This window comes from Catharus ustulatus, chromosome 1 (assembly GCF_009819885.2).
Source record: "Catharus ustulatus isolate bCatUst1 chromosome 1, bCatUst1.pri.v2, whole genome shotgun sequence".
Classification (NCBI taxonomy): domain Eukaryota; kingdom Metazoa; phylum Chordata; class Aves; order Passeriformes; family Turdidae; genus Catharus; species Catharus ustulatus.
Genome location: NC_046221.1, coordinates 55,161,823 through 55,183,151, shown reverse-complemented (window position 1 = coordinate 55,183,151; position 21,329 = coordinate 55,161,823). Strand labels below are relative to the sequence as shown.

The 21,329-nt window shown below is 43.3% G+C and overlaps 1 protein-coding gene across 2 annotated transcripts in view; it reads right to left on the bottom strand.

Moving 5' to 3' along the window:
- Positions 1-9,502: 9,502 nt before the first annotated feature.
- Positions 9,503-21,329, bottom strand: part of EGFR (epidermal growth factor receptor) — a 166,131-nt gene continuing 154,304 nt past the window's right edge. Inside the window, exons 24-28 of one of the 2 annotated variants that reach the window (XM_033065553.1) lie at positions 19,710-19,807; positions 18,204-18,371; positions 18,063-18,110; positions 17,866-17,971; positions 9,503-16,844 (exon numbers count right to left, since the gene is read on the bottom strand). In XM_033065553.1, the coding sequence (XP_032921444.1) occupies positions 16,468-16,844; positions 17,866-17,971; positions 18,063-18,110; positions 18,204-18,371; positions 19,710-19,807 (797 nt within the window). In that variant the 3' untranslated portion in view covers positions 9,503-16,467. The remainder of the gene's footprint in view (positions 16,845-17,865; positions 17,972-18,062; positions 18,111-18,203; positions 18,372-19,709; positions 19,808-21,329) is intronic. The other variant, XM_033065562.1, reaches the window with a different exon arrangement.

Here is a 21,329-nt window from a genome sequence, read left to right as displayed (position 1 = left end):
CCCCAGTATGTAAGGATGTCCAGAAAAAATCTAAGCCAGAGTAGTAACCTCAGCAGGGCTGAAGGACTTACCAGTGAGTGCCAACAAGATAAATGGTCCCAAGGGCCGGTTTATACTCATCACAGCTTTGCTCATGCTGAGGTTACTTTCCTGTATTACCCCAGGAACAAATTCACTGAGCTTCTGTGGGACACTTTACAGAGCTAATCTTGTATGCAAATCTTCAAAGACGCACCTAGAGAAGTTCACTCCAGCAGAGAGGGTGATGTGCCATTAGTCATGCTTAAAAGACTTCACAGGGACATAAATGATGCATAACTTTTTACACAGGTTGTATACACACATATGCATTTCAATAGCATACTTAGTGGTATTTGAAGTATTTATAGAAGTGTTTTGTATTCAGTGGTGAGCCAAAACAACAAAAAAGCCAAAAAAAACCCCACCAAAACAACAAAAATCTGTGGTTCAGTTGATATCTCAAAGGGATATTTAGAAGCTTTACTACCATTTTCCCTAAGACCCTTCCCATGATAGCTGCAATACTGAGACACAGAAGGTTAATTAGTGAATGTTTGTAAAGGACTTTGAAGATGAAAAGCTTGTTGTTCTTTTTTTCTCTTTTTTCCCTTTTTTTTCCTTGAGCTAAACATGATGATGATTATAAAGGTGGGATTTCTGTCAGCTTCTTTGTTTTGTATGCTGCACTGAAGTGGCTTGCTAGGAATTTAGTTTGCTGTCTGATTCTCAGTAATTAGTTTATCTGCTTTACCTGCTGCTGCCGTACTGCCCTCTACCCCCTGGACCAGCCCTGCTGAGGTTGCTGGCTGATGGAGGAGGAGGCTGGGTTCACGTGCTACCCTGCACATCACCAGCATCTCGACATGAAAGAAACTCATTCACTCTAACTCCATCAGAGTTACTCCTTGACTTCAACAAGCAACTGAAACATAACCTTGCAACCCAGGAAATGATTGGTGCTTATTGAACAAGATCTGTGGGGACAGCTCTTCTCATCTACAGAGGTAACCCACATTGGCAATCTGCTTAATAGAATACATCTTAACCATGCAAAATTGAAAAAATGACTACAGCTCTGTCTCTGGCAAATTTGACAAAACCTTCTTTCCAGGAAATCCTGTACAAAATACCAATATTTAAAGAGTCAAGTACTAAACAGTCTGCACTAGTGCATCTAACTCATTTAAACACAAGAGCTCAGCAGCAACAATAGGCTTTGAGTCTAATTCTCCAAGCTTCCTGATGTTTCAATAAAAAAAAACTTCCCATCTCTTCATTGAACTAATTGGGTTATTCTTTATCTGCTACCTATACTTCATCAGGAATTGAAATCTGGAACAAGGCAAACACCAGTCTCCTTCATCACACAACTTAGTACACTTTCATATTCAGCAAAATTAGCTAATGTTATTCTACCAGCAATCATGATGGCCCAAATTTATTAATTTTTCATTAATCAGACCACTGCAGTATTGGGAAAACTTTATACCTATACAAATGGGTTTATGAAACAGCTTATATTGCTGAAAATATGGTTTGGGGCATTTACATATTTGAATGTGTTTATAGCTGAGACATGAGGATACCTTCAGAAGATGCAAACAGCAACCATTGGACTTCATCTAAGCCACTGCTAGTTACTTGACTGCATGTTGCTTTCTTTGCCTGTGTTGCTTGTGCATAGGGTGAAAAGCACTTTCCCTATAAGAAAAAGCATCCAGAGTACTATTGCAAAAACCCACCACTAGAGCAAACCATTGGTGTTACTGAGTTTGTACTGGATCTAAAATGAAAAAAAATCAAATGTAAAATTTCATTCTACAAAATGAAAAAACAAAACATTTCCTCAGCAAAGAGCTAAGAATCCTCTTTAGCCCAATCTGTATTAAAATATTTATTGCAGAGCAATATGATGTTTGTGGGAAGGCATCAATGCTACATAAATAGTTCTCCCTCTTTTTCTTGAAATTGTATTATAAATTATCACTATTAGTTTATTGAGCACTAATTTCCCAGTACATATGGGTAAGCAGTCTCTCTCTATGTTTTCAATATAAAGAGTGTCTCCATTAGCTATTTCAAAACAAAAATCATGGTCAATATAACAGAGGACAAGCCATAAATTCATAAACTGATATGAAGCTCTGTGGCTCAGTGGCTGCAAACCAGCAGGATTCCAATCAGACCCTTCTGTGTTATACTCACTGGAGAGCTGAAGCAGCCCTTCAGGAACTAACTCTCCTGCTTGGTGAAGTGACCCGCCAAAAATGTTTCAAGAGTAGCTGGAGCCAGGGTTCCCCTCAAATTTCCATCAGTATTATTAAAATTCTGTCTGGGTGTCATCAGACCAAAGGTTCATATAGGAAAATGTCTTTCCCAGTGGCTAAAAAGTAAGTGCTCGATGAAAACACGTAGAAGAGAAGGCATCCATGGTCTTGGGATAATTCAGTTCATGATGAACCTAATTATTAATTTCCTGATAGCCTCTAGGTAATTTTTTGTTATTTCTTAGTGTGAGAAGGCATAAGTTTGAGTCATGATCATTAACTGGGCTTGAAATAGACTTTAATAGAATAGCAGTCTTTCATCCAAGAAAGTTTTCTGAACAAACATTTTGAATTATAATTTCAATACACAGTAACCCAGCATTGAGGACAAAATATCATCCCTGAGCCCATTAAAGACTTCTTGAGGTAATACTTTCTCTATGTAAGCAGGTGTTAGGCCTGCAAAATAGGAAATTGCACCCTGCAAGAGGATATATATGTACCTGTGGCTTGTTCTATCTGCTGTGCAAACATTTTTGCACGGAAATGTGAGACCAGAAGACTAACCATCCAGCATCTCCCTTCAGAAGGCACATTTGGGATTTTTTTTCCACACAAAATCTAAGAGTCTGAGGGACCTCACTATGCTAAGTACCTACAAAACCCTGATAAGAAACATGCAGTGCACAAAACTAATACTTTTTTAATTGCATTGACCCTTTGATAAAGAAACTGTAAAAAAGGCTGTCATCACCTCAGCTAAAGTCAAAAGCATGGGCTCAAAAATTGACTTCTGTCAGTACTTCCTCCAAACTCTCCTGCTACAGCCCATGCTTCTTCTCACTTCCAGGCAGGACCTACAGTCACTTCTCTTTCTGCAGCACTGCTCCATATGACCTTTGCTACATCATCCTCCACTAAGTAATACAACTCCAAAAGCCCAAGAAGCAAATCTATCCAATCTTGTCCAAACATCTCCAGATGGCTCAAATCTTTGCCTCAAAACAAAATAACCACACATATAAAGGGATCTAGTTAATGATTTAGGAAATAAAATGCTCTTTGTGTGCATGTGCCTTTGGTCACTCAACCATGACCAAATTCTGGTGCAGATTTATTTTAAAGAAAATACCTGTATTCCCAAGTCAGTCAACCAGTCTCTGACATGCCTTTTCTTAGCCCAACCCTCCATCTTCCCATCCTTAAAAAAATATGAACTTCTTCTATCCTGACAGCCCTTTACAATTCTGCTAGTACCTATTTGCTCCCTCCTCTTGGGCTACCCCACCCTAGGCCAGGTTGTGTTTCTTTCTCTTATTCTTTTTAAAGATTAAAAAAAAAAGTTATCTTTATACCTCTGTGTAACAAGCTTTCCTAATTCCCAGGGTCCTTGTAAGACTAAATATGAGTCACATACTGTGAAACAAATAGGGTCACCCCCCTCCAAGGTCTCTTCAGGATTTCTTTGGATAAATGTCTCCGTCTACACCCTCTTGCCTCATTCCTTTGGCTTCCCCCTTGTAAACCAGCCTGGTGGAAATTCTCTGGTGGATCTGGCTCAGCTATCAGTATTTCAATGGTCTCATCTCTGGCTAAATAATTATTTTAAGCCTTCCAGTGAGCACTGTCCCTCTGGGAGAAGTGACCTATTGATCTGCACCAGTTTCTATTGAAGGGAAGTATTAAAAAACCAATGCAATTAGCATGCTGACAAGGCTGCTTACAAAGACGAATTTGGAGTCAATGTTACCTCTAATAACTATTGCCTAATCACATTTGGTTTAATTACATATAGATCACTGATTATCCCAGGAATTGTGTGCTGCCTGCCCACCTTTTTGTGTGGATTTCAAGTGCCCATTGGAGGCATTCTTAAGTAACTATGACGGTGTCCCTTGCTCCTGCCTCCCCTGTGGTGGGGGAAGGCTTTGTAGGTGTACAAAGTCTTCTTCATCAGGCTTGACATGAGAAAGCAGCCTGACTTTTGGGAGGAGGGTGTGTGCGCTCTTGTATTGTTACGTATTGCTTACAGACACATGCCTCAGGGGCATGTCCGTTGCTCTCTGCTCCTAAAGTTCCCAGGTTCTGGCACACATTTTGCCACTTTCCAACATTCATACAACTCATGTCTAATGGAAGCTAGGTTTGTTAGCTTAGCTTAGCACTCAACACCCAAGAATAAAATTGAGAGTCTTGCTTGTTTACAGTTCTGTTCTGGCATCATTATTCATAGCAGCAAAACAAAGTGGTCAGATTCTAAACCAATAAAACAAGTACAGTAAATTCACGAATACAAGCCGCACTGAGTATAAGCCGCATCTCTGGGTGTTGGCAAACATTTCGGTTTTTGTCCATAGATAAGCCGCACACGAATATAAGCCGCTCTGTCGTTCGCAGCGAGGACCCGCGTGCAATTAGTAACAGAACCGCGGGAGGGCAGGGTTTACTGGCTGAGCTAAGGCTGTGCAGGCTCGGCCCGTTAGGGGCCGTTGACGGGGCCAGATGGCCCAGCCCGGTGCTGCCGCTCGGGGCCGGCCGCCGCTGCCACTGGGCTCGGTCACCCCGGGTCGGCGCTGCCCCGCGGTGGCAGGCAGGAACGGAGCTTCCCCTGCTCCTACGGCAGCGGCGGCGGGCGGGGATGGAGCTTTCCCGCGCCCGTGGCGCCGGCGGCGGGCAGGGACGGAGTTTCCCCGCTCCTGCCGCGGCAATGGCGGCGGGCGGGGACAAAGCACCCCGTCGGCTCCCCGAGCCGCAGCAATGGCTGCGCGGGGCTCCCGTCGGCTCCCCGAGCCGCGGCAATGGCTGCGCGGGGCTCCCGTCAGCTCCCCGGGCCACAGCAATGGCTTGCGCGGGGCTCCTGTCGGCTCCCCGAGCCGCAGCAGTGGCGGCGCGGGCTTCCCCCCCCCTCCCCGGGCCGCAGCAGTGGCGGTGCGGGCTTCCCCCCCCCTCCCCGGGCCGCGGTAGGGGCGGCCCGGGTCCCCAACCCCCTCCCCGGGCCGCCGCAATGGCGGCGCCAGGCCCCCCCCGTCTCTCCCCTGGGCTGTGGCAGAGGAGGAAAGAGAGCTCTCCTGCCTCTCTCCCCGCCCCCCATGCTGCCTGCAGGGAGCCAGGCTCCACCCACGGTGCAACAGAGTAGCGATTTGTAACAATCGCAAAATGCCGACTTTGCAGCTGCTCGACTCAGCACTCTGGCAGGCACTTCTGAGGTTGTATTAGCCGCTCCTGATTATTAGCCGCATTTCCGGTTTAGGAGCAAAATCTTAGTCAAATTGGTGCGGCTTGTATTCGTGAAATTACTGTACTAGAAACAATCTTGCATTAGTAAGCCTCAGGGGCCAATACACTAATTTTAAAAGTATGTGGAGGCAGTGTTTGCATTAGGCAAAACCATGGCATTTCTAAAACTTCCATTCACTGAAAATAGCCTTTTTTGTTTCTGCATTGTGTTAAATGTATGCTGGAACATTCCCGTAAGATACAAAAAGGCTGGATGAAGAATTCTGCTAATTCTGATACCAGAACACTGCTGATAAGCAGTATAATGATCACAAACCAAACATGAATCTGGATCTTTTTGATCTGACACAGCCTATTTGCATTACTTTAAGATTCTTCACAAGATTCATCTGTACAATATTGCTTTTCTTGAAAGACATGAGGAAACCCAGTAATGGAGAATTAGGGAAATAGAATTACAGTAATTTCACGATTATAAGCTGCACCATTTTGACTAAAATTTTGGTCCAAACCCAAAGTGCAGCTTATAATCAGGTGCGGCTTATATATGGATAAAGAACAAAAAGTTGCTGCTATAGTTTGGAGGACAGGTGTCTGCTGAGAAAGGCAGGAGCTTCTCTTTGAAATGGAGAATGTAAACCCCCTCCCTCCAAATTATTATAATTTTGAAATCAAGGGGCTTTCAGGCAAAAATATGGGAATTAGGAATAACAGTTCTTTACTAGGGAAATTAAAATAGAAATACAGTACTACAAAGAAACAAACTCCAAACCCTGACAAAGTCAGAGTACAACCTGACACCCTGACAGGCAGGGTGTTGGTAGCAGTCCCATTAAATGGTGGCTGCATCCTCCTGCAGTGACAGATGTGGTTCAGTTGAAGCAGTGCTCTTGCAGAAGGTGCACTTTCCTTCCAAAGGTCCAGTGGTGATGTGGAGAAATCCCATTTTCCTCTGGAGTCCAGCGGAGAAAGGGGCTACCTTAGTGTCCCAAAACCTGTTTTTATCTTGGTAAGAAATGTTGGGCTCATCCCCCTGGTTGGAGCAACTTCCAATGGGATGAAGTAATTTTATCAGTCACACAGTGGGACTCAATGGGCCATTAGCAGAAAATGACTCGCTGGAGGAAGGATGGGTTGTGAAAAGATAAAGAACAGTGCCCTGCCTGGTTTCAATGGATGACCCATTAGCAGAATATCTCCCATGGAGATAAGGATCACTGCCCCCACCCTCAACAGATGGTGATAGAATAGATACCTTTTATCACACTCTGCATTGTAACTTGTGGTTTATAATCAGGTGCAGCTTATGTATGGACAGAGAACTAAAATTCGCTGGTACCCAGAAGAGCGGCTTATACTCAGTGCAGCTTATAATCGTGAAATTACTGTATTTACAGTAACATGCACAACAGATTTTGATGCAGGAGAATGTCACACTTGTTATGATGCTGTCACTTGTACACTTGCACCAAGGGGTATGGTCATGTCCATTGCATATACATTGCCGTGTCAGAAGTCAGCTCTGTGGTGCATGCAATTATCTTGCAAGTCTGCTAAAACTAAGCTGCCAAAGAGAAGGATTAATTTTCCATTTTATCAGTGCAGCGAGCCTTTCTAGCAGCATCCCATACGTAGGTTGGATTAAATGTACCATGAACCTGTACTCTAAATGGACTGGAAAATAAATCACCTACGCAAGCTCATTTTTTCAGCTTGGTTTGCTGGGAGACCTATTTTAAAGCTATATATGCTCTGGACAGAGTTCCTTCCTTCCAAGAGAGGGCACCATTTGCTTTCCTTCTTTTGCTCTTTAAAGCAGGGGTAATAGGAATAGCCCCATAGAGGCTTTGCAAGCTTGGCTACCTTTTGGAAATTTCAAATAGCTGCAGATGTGTTCTACAAGTGCCCCATAGGAAGTCAGGCCACAGGGGCAAGGGCTGTTCCTGAAGGATCCCACAACTGTGCTGTGCCAGAGCTGCATTCCCACGCCATTTATGCCTAGCCAGGCGTGCTTTGACCTAGCATGGCCTGGTCTCCATGGGCAGCAGTAGAGGTTACACATTGCTGTATTTCTTACCCACAACCAGCAAATTCACACAGAGATCCTCAGCGTTTGATGATTTAACAGGCTCTAAGAGCTAGATGGGAATCTACACAACCAGCTGCGACCCTTACTAGCTGTATTTTGGCTTGCTAAATTAGTGCCAGGACAAACACTGCTAAATAAAAGCTGTCTGTGGGACAAGGATATCAATCTCTTATATCATCATTGCTCCTAAATGAGAGGGACAGTGTCCAGTGAAGTCTAGCGCAGTCCACAATTCTGTGTGCTTTCAAAAAAGAAAAGAAAAAAAAGGTGCAAAAATTCAGCACATACATACAATACAGGATAAAGATGAACAATGGTTATTGTGCTATTTCTGAGCTAGTTCAGTTTCAGGGCTGTAACTCACTGAAGAAAGCAGTCTCTGAGGTTAACACATACACATTAAATAACATTCCTTCTGCTCTTTTAGAAAGAAAACAGGTTTGCAAGTAGAAGGATTTCTGCAACAAGAGCTCTGGTGTTGAACCTCACATAGATGGTGCTTATTAGAGAGACTTCAATTCCCAACAAACAATTTAAAGCATCACCTGATATGCAATTCCAGTTCCTCTCTCAAATAAACAGCAATAATTCACATTGGGGTCTTCCTCCATTTATACTTACAGGTGGACTCTGAGCAGACCACCTCATGATGTGGGGAGCAAAATCGACCACCCTGCTGAGTACCCTGGGCAGGACATGTCCCTTTGTGCCTGCCATGTCAGTGGCAGTCCTCCTGAGGGTCTGCCATGGGTCTGATGCAGGTGGGGGCTGGCAAAAGAACTGAGCCCATCCTAAGCAGCAAACATAATGCCACTTTGAGGAAGCTGAGTCACCTTCACTGCTGTTCCCACCCTCTGCCTTTGGCAATTTCAAGGACCCTCTTTCTTGTTAGGCCCATGCCTGGTACAAACATCCCTTATCAAATGCTGCTGCAGAAACATTGCTCCAGTCAGCAGCCTTAGGATAAGGATAAACAAGGCCATTTGTGATGAGTTACTGCTGAAATGTGACTGTCTCAAAGAGTGCTGGTAAAGCCCTTCCATGGTCAGTGCTGTAGGAGGTTTGTGGGTCTGTTGCAGGTGCCATGATAGGTGGTCCAGCTGTGGGTGTGGGTCTCCTCAGGGCACATTAGCTTTTACTGGCTCCCTTGGTACATTTCTGATGTGTTCTGATGTGCTTATTGGGCATTCAGATAGTTCCCCAAAGACTGGCTTTGTTGTTTTCCTGGGTTGTGGTCAGGAGTGCCAAAGGGTAAGGCTTACTCAAGGCTGCTGTTGATAATGATGGAGCCTGTGGAAGAGACTTGTATTCCTCTCCTATCTTTTAATAGCAATCTTCTACATCTTAATCTGCCATATCCTGTGCAAGCAGATAGGGAGATTAAACTGCAGCTGTGTTTTTTTGGTTGTCTTCTGTTCTTGCACCCTCTATTTTCTGTTTATTTGAAGTTGACTGCACTGAACTCAGTGGAATTTCTGAATGCTCATCCTTCCCAAACACCCACGGCTTTCTATACTTATACCATTCTTCATTTTAAGCTCCTGTCTTCTGGTGTTTTGAAAGTGAGATTTAGCAAGTCAGCTAAATCCCTCTCTGGGGATTACCCCTCACCTCTCTGGGGGAAATACAGAGGCATTGGTCTGCCTCTGTCAGATACAGACAACAGCAGTTTCCTGTCTGATAAGGACTTTTAAATCTACAAGTTGCTTTCTGATCTTCACAGAGGAGGTGCATAGATGTACAATATATATTTCAATTTCCTTCTTGATACGGATTATTCTTCTTCTGAGCAATACTAACTTATCTAGAATTTTCTCAAGGCAGCTGATTCCCAGTTGGGGGGTGGGGGGGGGCGGGGGGCAGAAATAATGTGCCAAAAGAGCAAAAATTTATTTAATTACTTTTATTAAAATAAAAATATCATGCATTAATACGCATTAGACATTTCTGAGAACCAGTAATATGAAGATTAAGACTACATAATTTCTGCATAAAATAGGTCGAGCTGGTAAAACATGCAGCCTATGTACTAGAAGGGTCTGGATGGAAAGACGAAAATTAAAAAGGTGTTGTTACGGCTTTTTATTTTTCCCCTGTGTACAAAATTCATCTATAAAGACAAAAATTATTTTGTTTACTAATTGTGATACCAGGGACCTATCCAGGCTGAATGCATACTGACAGTTCCAACTACTCTCTTCTTTACTGTCTTGCCAATGTAGTGTATTTTCCTCTGTTATGTTGAAGAGCCTGCAATTCCTTTAATCTTTGTCTGTCACATGCTTCCCCAGTTGGATATTAAACACCCATACTCAGGGTACACTGGGGCTTCACTTTGCTAACAGAATTTCTCTTCCTGCCTAGTATAGTACAACAATTTAAGTAATCACTGTGACTCTGGTTGAGACTCTATTTTGCCTTAGCTATGCACTTTGGAGACGGCTAACACTATGGCCTCATATGCCACATGGATCAGCTTTTGAGGGATTGTTTTCATTCTGCTTCTGCTCTTGTCATGGAAGTGGAGTGGGAACCTGATGCGTAAAAGAGCAGATTTTTTTAGGGCCCTGATAAGCAGCACATGGGCTTTCATATTGCACTTCCATTGGTCACACGGGTTGCCTGTATTATTGCTCACATTATGGAACTCCAGCACTATGCATGCAGAGAGTCAAAGAGTCTTGAAGAGAGGAAAGAGTGCTGTTACTTAGGTTCACTAAGCTCTGGATAAATCCCCAAGGTGATGAATATTACCAGAAAAATAAATCTAAGTCCATCAACAAAGAACCCTTACTGTGAGCTCTCCTCTGGCTACAAGCTACAAGCTAGCCACTGCTTTTTGTTACCCCCAAATACAACAGTACATTACAATAAAAGTCCTCCAAAAATTAAAAACAATTAAAAAGAATAATATACACCTCATTTTTCATTGCTCATATACAAACAGTGTTTGATCAACAGTATAAACCATTAAACCATATAAAAGTCAAGAGTTTCTTATTTTACAAATAGTGCTTTCATAGTTGAGTAACTTTACAATGCTGTGAGGGTACCATCTGTATCTATGGATATATTGCTTGACAGTCATCATACCTTATATTCAGATGATTGCATCAATACAAAGCAGCCTAAAATGGGCAATGGATCCATAAGATCTCTGATTATTGTGAGGGATTTTCAAAAATCACTCAACATTAGCCTTGTTTTATACTCTCAGTGTAATCAATTTCAACATCCATTAATTTCAAGGAGAACACTATTAGGAATGCAGGATTAAAAAAGCAGTGTAGGTATGTGAGCCAAGCCTCCTACCATTGTAGACAACTACTTTGAATATTCCCTTTAACAAAATATGAGGATAACATGGATGGTGGTTGCAAACGCACACTCTCCAGCTAGCTTATGGGAGGTAAGGAGAATAGTCTGGATAAATTCCAGCCTGACTGGAAATGATGTACTGTATTGGCTGTGTAGGAACACCTTCTACCAGTCCAGTTGTTAGAAGCATTTTTGATTTCTGGTTTTCACCTTATTAATCAGAAAAATCCATTACTTCAAAGTGAGTTAGAAAGAGACCATAGGACCTGTGCTGCTGCACATCCAGACAGTTCCATCTGCACCATGTTAGAAGATGACAGCAAAGTTGATAAAGGCCCAGCCCCAAATCCTGGCTGAATGTGTTCAGCCTTCTAACTGCTGACTTAATCCGTACAACAAGTGCTGTGACTTTTGCCACGTAGGTCTTCAGTTACTAATTTTTTCCCTTGTGAAATCAATTTTTGGATGCTGTTGAAGGCTTAACTTGACCACTAACTGTGGTACAGCCAACTATGACTGCACTTTTCTCCTCCTGTATAAAAAGAAGGGGTTGCACCAACCAGCAATTCAGGGCCACGGTAATAGATGTGGTGATCTGCCTAACACCAGACATCAGACACAGGCAGGAGACATGGCAGAAAGCAAAGCATATCATGGAAGCTCTGTGATTTCAACTCCCCTGCATAATTGAAGTAATACATAGCCAAAAGTGTAACTGTTTTAAAGTCTCACTGCCTGCCTACGTACTTCCTCACATAAAAAAGTTATTTCATCATGTCTCATCTTCACATCATCATATTTCTTCCTGACACTGAGCCAAAATATCATGTATTTGCTTCTTTTTTTTTTTCTCTTGGCTGTGGCTCTGTTTAGATACTGCGTTAAGTGAAATAAAGAGCAGAGGTTGTAGGTTTGGCCCTGAAGTGATACATAGTCCTGATATTCAGTTTGGTTTTTTATGGACAGGCCTCAAAATCCTGCCAAACTCTCTTGGCTCAGTGGAGGTCTGACTCTGCCCCAAGGAAGGGTGGAGCTCTGTAGCTCCTCTCTATAAAAAGAGGCTGTGGGAGTGGTGATCAATACCTTATTTCTTTAAAGCAAGAAAACAAGACGTTAAATCTTTGGTCCTAATACAGCCCATGTGACAAGCTACTTTGAAAGTGTCAAGTTTTTCTTTTCTATAAACTTTTTTTTTCTATTATTTTCTTTATTATTTAAAAAGGGTCCTTGAAAATTGTATGTCAGAACAAAGAGAGAACACTTATAAGAAGCAAGCTAGAAAATGGGATCCCAATATAAAAATTTCAACCAGTGGTGATAAAACATTACAAAGCACTCTTGCTAAGTGTTATACACAGAACCTGACATTTCACAAGTATACAGTTTCCACTCGGAAGGAGGACACAGGTACATTTCCATTGTTTGTCCTAATTCAGATGTTTTCTCATAGAGAAACATTGGGGGAAACAATGGCCAGAGTACCATAACTGCCCATTTGAGAGGCAGTGGTCAAACTAACAGAGAACATTGTACCCTGAATGTGAAGAATGAGTGCTTGTCTGGAAATGCAAACCCTCTTCATGGCAGCCTGGAGCACCCGCTGACAGACCAAGAACACCCAAGGCACCTTGTGGTGGGACTTCTTCAAGCTTGTTGAAACAAGCTTGAAGTTTGGGGTCCTGGTGACATTGTTGTAACCCTAACTATGTCCCCCAGGGAAGAGAAGCGATACCCCCATAGTATGAATGCCATGTATATTGGTTTTTGCACAAACAATCTCTGCAACCCCCTCGACACCAAGCTGGAATCAGGGACAGGAGCACCCATACCTGCAGAAACAGCCAGTGACCTCGGTGATGTGCACGTGCAAACTCAGCATCTTCTTAGGTATGGACTGGTCAGCTGCAGCCCTTCCCTGGCATTACTCTCCCTTTACAAGCCTCTTCCTTTCAAACAAGCCACAGGACCACATTTTCTAATGCTAGGGCATGCTTCAAGTTGTGGTGAGCTTGGTGGGATGGGGCATCACCCTGAGGCATTCCAGAAACCATCTAGTTCCAACGGCTCTCTCTAAAAAAGCTAACTTCACTGTTGACTGCCAGCTGGGAACAAAAGCAAGCCCCTGTCCTCTGGATGAATTTACTTGACAAAATCAATTGCAACATGAAGAAAATTTCCCAGGTCGACTCCCTCTGCAGCAGAAGAAAACAACCCAAGGCCTACAACAAAATCAAGTGCACTGACACTGCACACAATCACTGGAAGACATTAAAGTAAGATGAAGACTCTTGATTTAACTTACATTTTCATACACTTTGAAGTCCTAAATTATTCTTGCAAAAGGAGTTCTGTAGTAACTACTGTTTTATGATAGATACTAAGAACTAACTTGTGTTTTATTTTGCATTCCATAAGAAATACAGTAAAAAGGGAAATTTTATCTTTCTCAAGTGGTAGGACTGTTAGCTTCTAGAATGTAGCATTGTAGGGAAAGCTACATTTCCCTATTTAGCTGTGTCTTTAAAAGCCTTTTCTACCCACACCTCTAGCTGACCTTTCAAGTTATTTCTGGATGTTGATTTATGCTGCTTAACCATGTTCTCCTGTATGAGCACCTATAATCTGCTGGGGTTTCCTTGCTGTTTAATGTGCAGTGAACTGCAAAGGGAAGACAGGACATTTCTGCTGCCTGTTTGTTTGGAGTTTATGAGTGGGTTTTTGTTTGGTTGGTTGGTTGGTTTTTTTGTTTGTTTTTGTTGTTTTTTTCTTCTTTTTCTTTTTTTACCCTGGTGGAAATGATTTAGTATGCTGCTATTGTCTGTTACCCTGTGAGCATCACACTGTATAGCACCTGTGCTTCCAGCCACAGCCAGTCGCTGCACAGTCCCATCTGCTCCCCTGTATCTGTCCCTGCAGGCACTACCTAGTTTTTTTGGGGTTTTTTCTGCTGGTTTTTGAATCATTACTGAGCTGCCAACTTACAAATCATGGTTTACAGGATGCCTATTTACCAGAAATACTTCACAATATATAGCTGATCCGACCAATCTGGAATCTACATTTGTATCAACAGTTTGTGGTCTTACATCCTCTTTCATACTTTTTTCATGCTACATAATGCTGGTGATACACATTGCTATTTCTCAGTGGCTTTCTTGTTTTAGCTAAAAGATTAAAGAGATTAAAATCAGTAAATTCCTTTGCGCAGTAGTGTTTGAAAGATTCTGTGGGAGAATGTGCACTATGTGATTTTCTAGTGTTCTGCTTTTAGACATAACAGATTCAGCAAATTGAAAAATTATCTGTGAATTCTGTTCAGATCTTTTTTTAGTTTTATGTACATTTCTGCCAGGACAGTGGGTGGGGAAAAGCAGCACTGCCTGTGCGCACATGTTGCACACTTGTGACAGCAACACAACAAATCTGCTCCCAGGAATGCAAAGAGAAATCTGCTGCTAATTGGTTGTGGGAACTCAATTTTGGTTACCGTTTTAAATACAAACCACTGATAATCCAAGTCAAACATTGCATCTTCCACACTGCTGTTTCTGGGACTTGGTCATGGTGAGACACATCTACCAAACAGAACAATCTCTGGATTCTGACCCAACATGCCTGTACTGTAGTGGGATCCATGAGCTGTGCACACACAAACTGCTAATGCACGTTACTTAAAAAAAGGGTTAATTTCATGTGACAGAAGGTCTCCTTTCCTCAGTAAATCTGTAAAAAGTGTTCTAAGTATTTGCTGCTTGATCCTGGCCTTCAGATGCAATAGTGAAACTGAAACACATAATGATGTATTCAAAATACAGCAGCAGCATAAATCTGACTGTTTGTTGCTACTTTATATTAAGACTACAGATCCTCTCCAAATCAGCTGTCTTTGCTACGCTCAAGCAAGTTGCCAACATTCAACTAGTTAAGGGTCTTTGTCCACAAATGAGAATTTTCTTTCTAGTCTAGTGGTTTGATTAAAATAGCACTGCCAAGCTGCTGGTGGGATGCATCTAAAGGACTGACTAAATTTATACTTTAGGCACTTTACTCCTCCTACATTCATAAGAAATGTTAATGATGGAATAATTTTATAGGTCACTGTAAAGAGCAGCTGCCTTTGCTGCTGGGACTGATTTACATCACCAAGCCAACATCTTAGTCTTGCATTGCCTGCCTATACCACACTAATAACCAGAAGATGATGCTGCTTATTTCAAAGAAGCAGTAGGCAACCCTGTGTTTCAGAAGAGGGAGATAATATTTTCCATCACTCCAGATTATTCTTTCTTTCCTTAATTCATTTTCACTGCTACTCCTGCATTGCAAGGATATTAACCCCAAAGGGGCATGTAACCATCCCAAGCCCCTGCCCCAGTATGGGACAACAATTGGCAGTATTTTGCCTTGAAGTGTGTGAAGTGTACTACTTAGATACCCCTTTTCTTTGTAAAATGTATAAAGGAAAATTATTTCTGCTTTGAGCCCCTTTAGAAAGGGAAATAAAGCTGCTCAGCTAGAGCTACCTGTGTTTCTTGCCTTAGTCAATTTTAATTTAGTAGAGTTCTTCCAGTCTGTCTCATGAGTGCTCCAATTTGCCCCTATTTGCATTTCCTTGGCATTTAATCAAAATCTGTTAAACATTATCTGACACTTCATTTTTCAGTTACGGCAACATCTTTAACAGTTTTGTTATGGAAGAAAGGCATTTTGACAACTTGACAGCTGCATAAGGGATCAGAACAAAAAAAAATCTTGGGTTTGACCATCAGAAAACAGACTAGTGAGCGCTTTATAATCATGTGTAGGTGACTTGGAGGCCTGTTCCTCTTGTCAGTTTGTAGCAGTAGTGGTCAGCAGGTGATGCATTGTGCCATTTCGCTCCTTGTGCTAGTTTTCCTCAGGCCAATCCTCTTCATACTGCCCTGGGCAGAATTGCCCATGCATCCCTCAGATACACTTCTCACCTTTGGGCCAAAAGGCAGTATATGGAGCCAATTTGTAAAAGTCTGATGGTTTGGAATTACAGTTTCAGTTCCAGGAGATTTGGAACATGATTCTTTTTCCTGCTGGTGATCTGAGCAACACTTAGCAGACGAGCAGTACAAGCATCTGATCTTGTAAAAGATCCAAAAAATTCTGTTAGAAACATTTATAAAAATACAGATTGTATAAAGGAATTTGACTGTACAATGTGTACAGCTCTCAAGTTCATCCCAGAGTGGTTTTATACCATGCTACCATTTGAAAATGAAAGGAATGCATCCATATTTCTTCAGTCCAGGAAGATCCTGCTCCATCCCAACATGTATTCAAGCGCAGGCTATGGGCCTCTATTACATGGAAATGGGCAAGGAAAGACCCAAACTACCATCAGACAGTAGCTTTGAATTTGCAGTTTCAAAGCCCCATGCTGAAAAGCAGAGGTGCTTTTTGATGCATTGTGGTTGCCATTTGCTCTAAGCCAGAGTCCACTCTTGCAGCAGCCAACAGTTCACTTATCCAGCTTGCCTTGCTGCAAGAAGAAATTCCCTATGGTCATGCTGAGGCTTCAATGTATTCACTTTTTTGTGCTGCTACCCTCAAGTACTCTGGGTTTTCTGCTGCGGGAACTTTCAGGAGACCATTAGGTTTAGTTTCCTTCGGTAAGAAGTCCTGCTGGTAGTCAGGATTGTCCAGGTTTATTTGGTGGTTGCCTGCCTGGATCCAGTAGGGAGAGCTCTCAAAGACTGTCTTGGCCAGGGGAGACTGGTTGGTATTGAGATACTCGGGGTTGTCCACAGCTGTGCTGTGTGAATTCTGGTAGCTGGAGTCTGTGGGGATCTTTGAGTTTGCTGTGAGAGAGAAGTTGTTGTAAATTGGATTCTGGACTGCTGAGGCAGACGCTTTCTTGGGCACCAATTGGTTTACATATTCTAGAATAAAAAGAAAATAAAAATGAGAAGGAATGAAAAGGAAGATATAAAATTAATGCAACCATTTGTGTCATTTAACATTTAGTTTTAACCCAGCTGCCACTTGCTCTTTGCACATGGCATGTCTCTGAACTTCCCAGAATGGAAAAGAGCCAAAGGCAGGGACTGCCACTCTGGGGCACCAAACATGCTGCCCTAAGGTTCACCTTCAAGAATTTCGTTTGCCAACCAGCAGAAAGATAGCTTGGACCATGAGACAGTGAGATAGCTACTGCTGATTTTAGTGGTGCGTGGGTGGCTGTGTCCCAGATAGTGTTCTGAAATGGCAGTTTGGGAGGTTATCTGCCAGAAGCTGTTTCCCTGGAAAAAATATTTGGAGATGAGGAAAATGCCTAAAAAATACAGGACTGGCAGTAACAGTGACTCCAGATTTCACATCAATGTTATTCCTTGAAGGGCCTTTCACCCTTTTTAGCTATGGCATATTCTTGGAACGGTTGGTTGGGATTTTTTAAGGACGCAAAGCATCATCACTGCATTATGCAGCCCTGTCTCCCTCAGTGCTCACTGGCTCTCTCTCTGACTGCCTACACTGTAAGTCCATGTGAAACCCTGAACTGCCTTCTGTGGATTAACTTCTGAAAGCAATGAAACAGCCATAAAGTTCTTTATACTGTTAAAATGGTAAAAAAAATGAACACAAATTTTTAGAGGCTATTTTCTCAAGTAGAAAGCTTTAAACACATAACCACACATGCAAGCTCCCTGCCTAGCTGGTACACATGGCTAACATAGGGAATCTGGCTCGTGAGGGAACTGAAGTGAGAAAAGGTCAGAAGCAGACATAAAGGCTAGGAAAATGGTATGTGTACACACTTCCACTCCCATTTACTGAGCCAAAAAGGCAGAAAGCATTTGAATTGCTTCATTTCTGCAGAAAAGGAAGGAAAATTATTATATTTACAAGAAAATGGCTTTTGAATTATTGGCCATGGGATGGAAAAACAGGAGAGATACTCACCTGGGGCTGGTAGGAAGCTGTCATCAATGCTGTCCTCCAAGAAAGTGCCTGTTGGGTCTGAGCTATACCTCTGAACAAAGCTGTCTTCTCGCACAGGGTGCCCCTGCTAGGATGAAAGAAGAGAAAACAATATTTGATTTGTAGAAGCTGGTCCACATAGGAGGAGTTACTCCTTTATTAAAGGTCGTTCTACTTACCCCATTCCTGTCAATGCACGTTGTAGCAGAGTTGTTGCTGGTAGCACTCTTAAAAGACAGAGAAAGAAAATACAGACATTACGAGAAGCAGTTCACTCTTAAAATTTCATGTCATATTTCCACAGCAGAAAATTTTCATACCAATGAACTCAGGAGAGGTGTGCGAGATGTTGAAGGGCTGTTGAAAAAACCCTGGTGTGGCACGAGGTACTCATCCGCATCCACAATATCTTCCATGTCCTCCTCCTCCATCAGGGTGCGATAAAACTTGGAGTCTGTAGGGCTGGGCAGGTGCATCCTATCATCTCCCTGTTAAAAACGTCAGCATGAGACAAGACTTGTCGACTCCTTTCAAGCCCTCATTCTTCTCTCCTCTCTGAGACAAAGTAATTTAAAAAGAGGCTCAAGATGCAAAATCTTGATTCACAGATTCACAGAATATTCTGAGTTGGAAGGGACACACAAGGCAAGTCCAATGCTTAAGTACATGGCCCATACAGAGATTTGTGTGTTTAACCAAATTTACCTAGAGTTAGGGGAACTTAGGCCTGCAATCTCGTCCATGCTGCTGTAAAGTACAATAATTTCACGACTATAAGGTGCACCCTTTTGACTAAAATTTTCCCCCGAAACCGGAAGTGCGCCTTATAGTCCGGTGCGCCTTATCTGATGTACAAAGTTGCGACATTTGCCACCCCGGAAGTGCGAGTCCGCTGGCATCGGGGCGCCCCCCCGCATGGGGATGGGGAAAGCCGCCGGAATCACAGTGGCCACCGCGCGGGGGGGTGAAAGCCGCTGGAATTGGAGCGGCTGCTGCGCGGAGAGGGGGAAAGCCGCCGGAATCGGAGCGGCTGCTGCGCGGAGAGGGGGAAAGCCGCCGGAATCGGATCGGCTGCCGCGCGGGAAGGAGGAAAGCTGCCTGAATTGGAGTGGCTGCCACGCGGGGAGGGGGAAAGCCGCCGGAATCGGGGCAGCAGTAGCATGGGGCAAGCCTACCCGCATTGGGTCACCTGGAGCACCAGGGGACTCCCGGAGTGCACCGGCAGTGCGGGGTTCCCGGTGCGCCAGGGAGCGCGTGACACCCAGAGTGCCAGGGAACTCCCGGAACAGTGGGGCCCTGGGGACGCTGCACGGAGCGGCGGTGGGCATAGCCCGGCCCTGCCGGGTACAGGCAGGCCCAGGGGCCAATGGCTGCCGGGTTGAGGCGGGGCCTCGGCCAGCAAGCGCGTGGGGGGAGCTGGGGGCGGAGCCTCGCTGCAAAAAAAAAGTGCGCCTTATAGTCCGGTGCACCTTATCTGATCTACAAAGTTGCGAAATGTGCCGGCTCCCGGGGGGTGCGCCTTATAGTCTGGTGCGCCTTATGGTCGTGAAATTACTGTAACTGCATTTTGAAGAGGATTAAACTCTATTCTCCTCTCATGACTTCAATATGGACTGTTTCTGGTCCTAGACTGAGACCAGTACTAAGAAAATAGTGACCAGTCTTGACATTTTGTTTGTGGCTCTAGCTGAATGTGTTAAACCTGGAAAGCAACAATAAATCTGGCCTTCAGCTATCCATAGCACATGTTCTCATATGCATTGCTAGTTACTTTGGGCCTCAGATGAAATGCCCATCAGATGTCTTCCCACCACTGTGGTTAGTACCTGTATAACAAGATAGCGTGGAGGATCACGGGCCATTTTTGAGAATTCAGCTATCAACTCACGAAACTTGGGACGGCTGTCTGCATCAATCATCCAGCCTGCAGGAAAAGCGATGCACATTGTTTTGGTGACCAAACACAGAGTTAAAATATAACAGCAAAAAAGTAGTGCCAAGTGTGGAATAAAGAAAGGAGCTACCCCTAAGGGACTACCATAAAAAGTTAATTCACCAGCCACAGGTGCAAATTTCAGCATTTAAAATGCAGATTTTGACAGTTTTGGGTAGATGGAAATAAAACCCCAGGTTGGAAAAGCTTCATGGCTGAGTCTGTCTCCTCTTCTACTGGTTGGGCAGCCAGGTCCCACTTGAGGGATAATGCCAATTAGTTTGCATTGAAAAAGCTCTTGAAGGAGAAGCAGCAAACTGACACCAGTGGGTGCCTGCAGAGGTACCAGGATTTGACCGTCTGACAATCACTGGACTGCTCCATGAAGTCCTGGGAAGCCTACAGCAGAAGCCTCCCTCAATACCAGATGTCTTCTAAAATTCAAAACATCCTCACTGGAGACATATTGAAAGATGATTACTGCAACTAAGCTGTACTTAATTAGTAAACTGGTTTCAACAAAACTAAGTCCTTACAGCTTAGTTTGGATCAATGCTAGAAGAGATTTCAAATATAGATACTGGAGGTTTTACATGTGATATTAGTTAGGAAACCCACATTTTCTGTAATCAACCAACAGATGAACTGATCTAGAGACTCTTGTATTTAAAATTAAAAATAATAAAGGTCAAGCTTAGTGTGTCTAGAGGAACTCAGAAGAAACAGCCTATCTATATTAATGGAAAATGAAGTGGTAATATGCCTTCTGAAATCCGCATTAGGCAAAGATACCTGCATTAGACAAAATCTCGTCATTTCCAGTGACTTTTTACCATACTAGAAATATGATTCCCCACTAATTCAAAAAGAAATGCTTCTTGTTATTAGACAAAACGGAATGTTTGGGAGTTTGCTGTTCTTGCAGGAGTAGCATCTACTGTTTCCGACTTTACCTCTAAGGTGCCTTTATTTAAATGCTACTTTTTAAAATAAAAAAAATAGTAATTATTTTGCAATAAGTTTGAACATTGGCTGTGTTTTAACAGCAACGGGTACCGGATTAGGTGCCTGACAAAATGCCTCCTTTCTACGCTTGGACTGACCCTATGGAAGGACAGGGGCTGGGGTGTCAGTAGGGCTCAAAATCTCTGAGGAGGAGTTTATAGGACATTGTTTTGGGGTCTAGGCACTTCCCAGGCTAAGTGCACACTTCTGCATGCAGTTCCTGTTGCCCTGCTGAGCACAGGATCAGGCTCAACTTGTGTGGTGCTTGTCCCACCACAGCAATATATGGATGCTCTAGGATTCCCCAAAAGTGCTCATGGTAGTGTGGCTCCTGTTTCAGGAACAGGTGCATGATGCTACAGTGAGAAGGTCTTAAATGCCACCTAGTGGGCTGCTTATCACATCCTCACAGCAGTGAGCAGGGATGTGGTAGTCATGGCCTAGAGATGTGCAGGAAACCAGGAATCTGACATTTAGTAGATGATGTAGATGGAAGGGGGGTTTGAGG